This window comes from Oryza sativa, chromosome 4 (assembly GCF_034140825.1).
Source record: "Oryza sativa Japonica Group chromosome 4, ASM3414082v1".
Lineage (NCBI taxonomy): Eukaryota > Viridiplantae > Streptophyta > Magnoliopsida > Poales > Poaceae > Oryza > Oryza sativa.
This window is the reverse complement of record NC_089038.1, coordinates 14,856,474-14,864,666: the sequence shown is the minus strand read 5'-3', so window position 1 is coordinate 14,864,666 and position 8,193 is coordinate 14,856,474. Positions and strand designations below refer to the sequence as shown.

The window sequence follows — 8,193 nt, the reverse complement described above, 5'->3', positions numbered from 1 at the left end:
TACCATGTCGCTGTTGTCAATCCATGTACATAGGGAATTGATATAATAGACAGAAGCTTAGTTAAAAAAAACATCTAACATTAAAGGGCAGAATTAAATTCGGAAGCTGATGCTTTTGTCACTCCTAGATAGTTTCTCTAAGAGTAAAATACAGTAGCGGCCCTTAAACTTGCGGGTGGATGTCATCCAGGTCCATTAACTTGCAAATCGTGTAATTAGGCCACTAAAGTTGCTAAATGTACCATCGCCGGTCCAAAATGCCGTTTGACCGCGGTCGCTCCGACGTGGCATGCCACGTGCACAGCTGAGCTAGCCCGCACCATGCCTTTTCTCACGCGCACCGTGTGTGACACTGGCCATACTTGTTTTTTTCATCGAGGCTCCTCTGTTTTTCTCATTTTCTTTCGACATCCACTGCTGCTTCGTCTTCCCCGGAGTGCCCTAGCGTAGAGTGCAGCAGAGATCGTGAGGGGAGTGATCGCCGGAGAAATAGGGTTCCAGCGAAAGCGCAAAGAGGCGAGATTGGCTGTTGCGGCCTCCCGCCGGCATAATCGCGGGGAGGCGGCATGATTTTCCGCCTGGAAGGGGAAGGGCCTCCGTTGTACAGTGAGTGTAACTTCAAAATTTCATCCATTAATCTGCAAGGTTAGCATGCACTGATTGATGTTGGTAGATAGATACAAAGGAATATGGCGTCTGATTATGCAAAAAGATGTTATTTTTTCCTGTAGGATGATTATCCTGACATTGTTCTCGAGTAGGCTAGAACATGAGAGTAATACCTCTAATTAGGATTGCAATGCAGGTCCTGATGATGGTAAATTCACCGCTGAGGTACACCATGGTGGTTTTTTTGTTGGTCAGGGTAGCAACAGGGCATATGTAGATCAAACGATAAATTGGATTGACCACTGTGAAGCAAGAACATGGGATATTGTTTGTTTGGATGAATTTTTAGCTATGCTTGGGTATGATATGACTCCAGATTTTAAGGCTTATTGGTTGCTCCCTGGAAAGACTCTTGAAGATGGCCTTAGGGTTATATCTACTAGGGCTGACTTTGAAGTGATGAAATCAGTTGTGCACAAGGTTAAGAATTTTATTATCTACTTTGATCAGGGTGACACAATTGCAGGTGTAGATTGGGATGATGTAGTAGCTAATCCTATTAGTGAATTGCCTAAGGTGCTTAGTGTCACACCCTAAAAATCCTAAATATATAAATTGTTGTTTAATTGGAATTATTAGAATTTATTTTAAAAAGCCTAGAAGAGAAGATCTAATTTTAATTAATAAATTCCAATATAAAATGGGGCCAGATAAAATTTTATTAAATACTTTGCTTAACTCTATAATTCCTAGATTTTTCTGGGATTTATTTGAGCTAAGGAAGTATTTTTAATAAATGGAATTACATTTAATGAATAATTTAAATTGGAAAAGGTTTTAAAAATCCTCTTTTGGCTTTGGGCCGAAAGTCGGCCCAAAACCTTCTCTCTCCCTCTCCCCGGCCCAAGCCGGCCCAGTCCGCCCGCAGCCGCCCGCGTGCGCGCTCAGCCGCTGACAGGTGGGTCCCACCTGTCGGACTCGTCGTCCTCCTCGCGTCGTCGCCCGGCCGGAACCCTAGCCGAGCCGCGCCGCCGTCTCCTTCCAAATTTGCTCGCGCCTTTCCTTCTCCGGTGAAATCAATAGAGGGGAAATAATCTTCGGGATCTCCTCTACCTTTTCTCTTTTGGAATCGTCGGCTAAAATCGTTTGGAAATCCGTGGATTCGAGTTCGATTCGGATCGATCTCTCTCCTCCGAACCCTAGACTTTCCTTCGTGTCGCCGATCTCCGTGGGCCTTCGCCGCCGCCTCCTTGCTCCTATAAAAGGACCCCCAAGCCCGCCGCTACCCGCCGCCACCCTCGCCTTCGCCTCTCGTCGCCGGTAGAGCCCTAGCATCGTGTAGCCTAGCGCCGCCGTCGCCGCCGCAGCTCCAGCCGTGCGCCGCCGTCGCTCCGGTCGTCGTTGCTGCTCGGGGAGGTCGCCGTCATGGTCACCAAGCCGTCGCCGATCTCGTCCACCCCTCCGCCGTCGCCGTAGGTCGCCGGAGCACCGCCGTCGTCGTCAAGCCGAAGGTTGCTGCCGCTTCTTCCTCGACGCCGTCGCTGTCCGTTGATCTTCCACCGTTGTTTTGGTCACCGGTGAGTTTGCTGCGTCGCCCTCTACGTGTTGGTGTCCTCCGTTCGCGTCGTCGCGTCGTCGTTCGCTGGCGAGTTTGCGCGCCCGAGCCGCCGCCGGTGGTGACGTCACCGCTGACGTCATCGTCGTCGTCTTCGGTGGTCCGGCTGTGGACCGGTCGATCTCGGCCGTTCGTTTTGGATGGAAAGATCTCGGCCGTTCGTTTTCGTGAGCCGCCGCCGTGCACCCGGTTCACCGCGAACCCTAGCCGCTGACGCAATAATTCCCTTTTCCTTTTCAAAAATAATTCATTATTGCGTCATAATTCAATTAAAATCCATATAAGTGATTTAATCCGATTTAATCTTTAAAAATTCATAACTAATTCATCTTAGCTCGGATTTAGTTGGTTCAAGTCTCTAAATTTTTCTAAAATTGAGATCTACATGTTAAAAATATCCACATGTACTGTTCATGCTTGCTTATGTGCTGTTTTGGTGATTTTGCTCCTTTCTGTTTAGATTCCGACGTTTCCGGAGAGTCTGTTTTTGCAGGAGAAGATTTTGAAGAGTTCCAAGGCCAGCAAGGCAAGTCACACAGATCCCAAACAACCCTTTGAGCATGTTGATCCCGTTTAAAGTTATTGTTTCTATTCAACAATTGCATTTATTTTCGAATGTCATTGGGTGGAATTAACCTATTGTTTGTTATAGCCCTTTTGTTCTTGATTACTTTATTCCTTGATACCTTGGGTTATTATAACTTGACTAGTTGGGCTTTATATATTGGTTCAGCTAGATATTAGATATGATTGCTTAGCCATGCTTAGAAACATTAGCACACTATTGGGATAACTTATTACTTAATGATGGCTTAATGATAGTTCACGATGGTCAATCGTGATTGGTTAATTAATTACTTGCCAACTAAAACTTGATAATGGTGGGTTGTGAGCACATGGTTTTGAGAGTCGTGCTCATGACAATTAAGGACCGGTTTACGAGTTTCGGTTGTGAAACATTAACCGTGCCAACCATAAGCCAGCATGGGCAACGACTTTACCTTTTGTATAGCATGGTTCATTGCGGAGCACCAGACTGAGAAGTGGCAGAGATAAGCCCACGGGGGTCGCTGGGGAGTCCATGCCTTGTTTATAAGTGGGTGATTATGATCCAGGAAAGGTGCGCTGTGGTGGATTGTGTTGTGCAAGGGGTACTGTCACAGCTCCTTTCCGAGGTACCGTGGTGGTATTAAGGCACATGGTGACATGTTGTGGGGCTGTGTCTTGTGGGTACAGTGGTACACCTCTGGCCAGAGTAAAACTATTCGAATAGCCGTGCCCGCGGTTATGGGCGGGTCTAACAATGTCTTTCGTGATTAGTCTCACACTTCTCATCATAATAAAAGATGCTATAACTGGTAATAATTTGATTAGCTCCTGGTTTGGAATGGTATATTCCTGGTTTGGAGATAGAACTGTGCAGCCGGGATGGTTGTTCAGAATGGTTGGGCCTATGCAACAGGGTATGTTGTATAGTGTTGGATTAATATTGTTTAATTATTACTTAACTGTTTTATTAAATTCTGAAATGTTTATTAAATGTTGTTTATGCAAATGAAACCCTACTATGCCATCCTTTGTTATCCTGTGCACTTGCATATTTGTTGCGTGGCTTGCTGAGTATGTCATATACTCACCTTGCAATCATTCATCAGAGGAAGAGTTCTACAGTGATGCTGATGGTGTGGAGGATTAGGTATAGCCCTGGTCAAGCTGCCTGTGGAGTGGAGTCGTCTGCGCCGTTTATCTTTTTTTTTTCCGCTGCTTAGATCTTTATTGATTGAGAGGAACTATCTACCTCTGTAATGACATTTTATTCGCTTATTAATTAGAGTAATAATTGTACTCTATTATCAATTTGTTATTGTGTGCCTCGGCTAATTCCTGGACGAGGGTTCACACACATGTAAGCGTTTGGAATTTTGGATAGAAATTCCGGGCGTGACACTTAGTCCTAGGAAGATGTCAACTGCTGATTGGAAGGTGCCAAACAAACAAGATGACAGTGACAGTGATGGTAGCTTAGAAGATGACCCAGATTTTATGGATAGTGACTATGATATATCAGATGCAGATGATGACTTGTATGTTGACAATGTTGATGTGGGTGTTGAAGACTTATCTGACTGCAAGGCAAAGTTTTGGAAGAAAGCTAAGGGCAGTCAGTTGAAGGGGAAAGAAATAATAATTAGAAATTCTGATGGGGAGGAAGTTTCCACTGATGATGAAGATTTGCAGCTCCCAGATTCAGATGATGATGGTGAAGTGAGATTAAAGTTTAAGGCTTTCATGGCAGAGGATGTTAAGAACCCAGTTTTTAAGGTTGGCATGGTGTTTCCTTCAGTAGAAGTACTTAAAAAGGCCATAACAGAGTACAGTTTGAAGGCTAGAGTGGACATCAAGATGCCTAGGAATGAGCAAAAAAGACTTAGGGCCCACTGTGTTGAGGGTTGCCCATGGAACTTATATGCATCATTTGATAGCAGGTCCAAGTCAATGATGGTGAAGACATATCTTAGGGAGCATAAATGTAAGAAGTAATGGGTGCTAAAAAGGTGTACTGCTAAATGGCTATCTGAGAAGTACATTGAAACTTTTAGAGCAAATGATAAGATGACACTTGGAGGGTTTGCAAAGTTAGTCCAATTAGAATGGAATCTGACTCCATCTAGAAGCAAGCTAGCCAGGGCAAGGAGATTGGCCTTCAAGGACATATATGGTGATGAGATCAGTTGTGGAACTATGGGGCTGAGCTAAGAAGGTCTAATCCAGGCAGTTGCTTCTTTTTGAACTTGGTTGATAGTTGTTTCAGCACATGTTACATGTCCTTTGATGCATGTAAGAGAGGGTTTTTGAGTGGATGTAGGCCTTTGATATGTTTGGATGGTTGCCACATCAAGACTAAATTTGGTGGACAGATCCTAACAGCAGTAGGTATTGACCCTAATGATTGCATATATCCAATTGCAATAGCTGTGGTTGAGACAGAGTCATTGAGGTCTTGGAGATGGTTTCTACAAACCCTAAAGGAAGACCTGGGCATTGACAATACCTACCCATGGACAATAATGACTGATAAGCAAAAGGTATACCTGTTCTTTATTTTTGTCTTATAGGTTACATAACAGTTTTGTTCTTATAATCTGACATATTTCAAATTGTTCTTATGTTTGTTTTTACATGACACAGGGTCTTATACCAGCTGTCCAACAGATTTTCCCTAATTCAGAACACAGATTCTGTGTTAGACATCTGTACTCCAATTTTCAGGTACATTTCAAAGGTGAGAATCTGAAAAACCAGTTACGGGCATGTGCTAGATCAAGTTAAGAGGTTGAGTGGAATGCCAACATGGAAGAAATGAAATCTCTTAATCAGGATGCATATGAGTGGCTTCAAAAGATGCCTCCTAAAACTTGGGTCAGAGCTTATTTCAGTGAATTCCCTAAGTGTGATATCTTATTGAACAATAATTGTGAAGTATTCAACAAGTACATCTTAGAAGCTAGGGAATTGCCAATCCTGAGTATGTTTGAAAAGATCAAAAGCCAACTAATGTGTAGGCATTACAGTAAGCAGAAAGAAGTGGCAGAGCAATGGCATGGGCCTATATGCCCCAAGATCAGGAAGAAAGTACTGAAAAATGCAGATATGGCAAACACATGTTATGTTTTGCTAGCCGGGAAAGGGATTTTTCAGGTGGAAGATAGGAATTTCTAGTACATTGTTGACCTTAGTGCTAAACATTGTGACTGCAGGAGATAGGATCTGACAGGCATCCCTTGTAACCATGCTATCTCATGCTTAAGGAGTGAGAGAATTAGTGCTGAGTCAGTTCTTCCACCCTGCATATGCATTTAACATTTGGCCCTGCAATGATATGACTAAGTGGGCTCAGGTGAATGGGCCAGAAGTGAAGCCTCCAATATATGAGAAAAAGGTTGGCAGACCACCTAAGTCTAGGAGGAAAGCACCACATGAGGTACAGGGAAAAAATGGGCCTAAAATGTCCAAGCATGGTGTGGAGATGCACTGTTCTTACTGCAAAGAGCCTGGACATAACAAGAAAGGGTGCCCACTGAGAAAGGCTGGACTCAGACCCAAACTGAAGACAAGTAGGATCGCAGCTGCAAGTTCTACAGAAGAGTGGCATGAATCTGAGCAAGAACCAGCAGAGGTAATGAAACAATACTCTATCTTATCACTCTATTATCACTACCCTATTATAACTCTATCTTAATTACCTTTGTAAACTTGTAGGTGCTGACCCAATCTCAGTCTGCATATGACCAATTACTATCACAAGTTCCTAATCCTATGGTTGCACAGATGTTTGAGGAATCATCACAAGTGAGTCAAATGGAAACTACACATGGTCCTCTCCCAGATAACCAGTACATCCTTTCAAACCAGCCAGCTGTAGTATCTACCCCTATGACCACAGCAACAAAAGAGGGAAAATCTAGGGCCAACAAAAGGAAGTGTACAACTGAAGGAGTTTCAGGAGTTGCTGCTACTACTTCAAAGAACAGAGCTCCCAGGAAGAAAGCTACTGCTACAAACAAGTGATATGTGTTAGACCATATGTTTGATGGTCCTTTAGTGCTAGTAGTAATTTGTTATGCCAAAATTTGAACCCTGTATGGATTTCATGGGCATGCTTGCTTGATTTTGTGCTGCCAAACTTGCGGCTATTATGTGATAGAACATGGGAATTTTGTGATGCCAGGCATGTGTTCACTGAATGTAGTACTAGAAATACTACTAAATGCCAGAAATTTGGTATTGTGATGAATATGGGAAATTACTGCCTGTAATGCATGATGCATGTTTGCTATTTCCAGATGATGTTTTACAGGACATTTCATAAGCTAGAGCAAAATAACAGTTGTCTGCTGAAAAAAAATTAGAGATGTCGATTTTCAGAACAAAATCTCATATTTCAGCTTCACATAATAGCATTTAGCATACATTTTTCATACATGGTTCAGATTCAGCATACACAAAAGGTCACTCAAGTGCCTTATTAGCTGACACAAAACACACCAGCACCAATACATCCATATCCATCAAACTTTGGTATCTACCTAAGAAGCAATAGTGCAAATATGACTACTACAAAACCAACAATTACTGACAACATAAATCGTCTACTCTCTTCTAACATCTTGATTCTACAGGCCATTTCAGCAAATGAGCCACAAGTCCATCAATCACAGCTCTTGAGTTGGCAAGGGATGCTCTAATTTCAGAGTTCTCTGTCTTCACTTCACGAACAGTGCTGACTAAATCATTCAAAACCTGCTTCAAATACGGCGTTGTCCCTGGTTCATACCACTGCCATAATTTGCATCCACCATTCTGCACATTCAAAATGAATAAACCAACTGACTTCAACAAACTACTCTCCAGGTACCGAATGGGAGATGGAAAGGTTTTACCTTGCCTGGATATTTCCGTCGCCGCCCGTGTTGTGCTCCTACTGGAGCTCGAGCCTGCCATCGCCTCCGCCGCCGAAGCCCGCCAAGACCTACTCCGCCGAAGAACCCTGCCACGACATACTCCATCGCCGAACCCTGCCGAGACCTGCTCCGCCGCCGAACCTGCCGCGACCTGCTCCGCCGCCAAACCTTGCCCTCAATCGCATCCCTAGTCGCCGCTCAGATTTTGGGCGCTCCGGGGAAGAAGAAGCAGTGGTGGAAATCAAATGAGAAAAAGAGAGGGACCTGGATGAAAAATGACAAGGCGTGGGCGGTGTGTCACGCACGGTGCGGGCAAGATCAGCTATGCACGTGGCATGCCACGTCGACGCGACCGCGGTCAAACGGCATTTTGGACCGGCGATGGTACATTTAGAAAGTTTAGTGGCCTAATTACACGATTTGCAAGTTAGTGGACCTGGATGACATCCGCCCGCAAGTTTAAGGGCCGCTACTGTATTTTACTCTTTCTCTAATTAACATTGAAAT

General features: G+C 44.0%; 1 protein-coding gene across 2 annotated transcripts; it reads left to right on the top strand.

The window, feature by feature from the left end:
* The first annotated feature begins 5,220 nt into the window (after positions 1 to 5,220).
* On the top strand, positions 5,221 to 7,019 carry LOC136355929 (uncharacterized). Of its 2 annotated transcripts, XM_066309228.1 has the most exons (4): positions 5,221 to 5,310; positions 5,414 to 5,507; positions 5,983 to 6,401; positions 6,485 to 7,019. In XM_066309228.1, the coding sequence occupies exons 3-4, from the start codon at positions 6,105 to 6,107 to the stop codon at positions 6,791 to 6,793; spliced, it is 606 nt and encodes a 201-aa protein (XP_066165325.1). In that variant the 5' UTR covers positions 5,221 to 5,310; positions 5,414 to 5,507; positions 5,983 to 6,104; the 3' UTR covers positions 6,794 to 7,019. The 2 variants fall into 2 exon arrangements, with proteins under 2 accessions (XP_066165325.1, XP_066165326.1); XM_066309229.1 differs by having other exon boundaries at positions 5,414 to 6,401.
* The last annotated feature ends 1,174 nt before the right edge of the window (positions 7,020 to 8,193 follow it).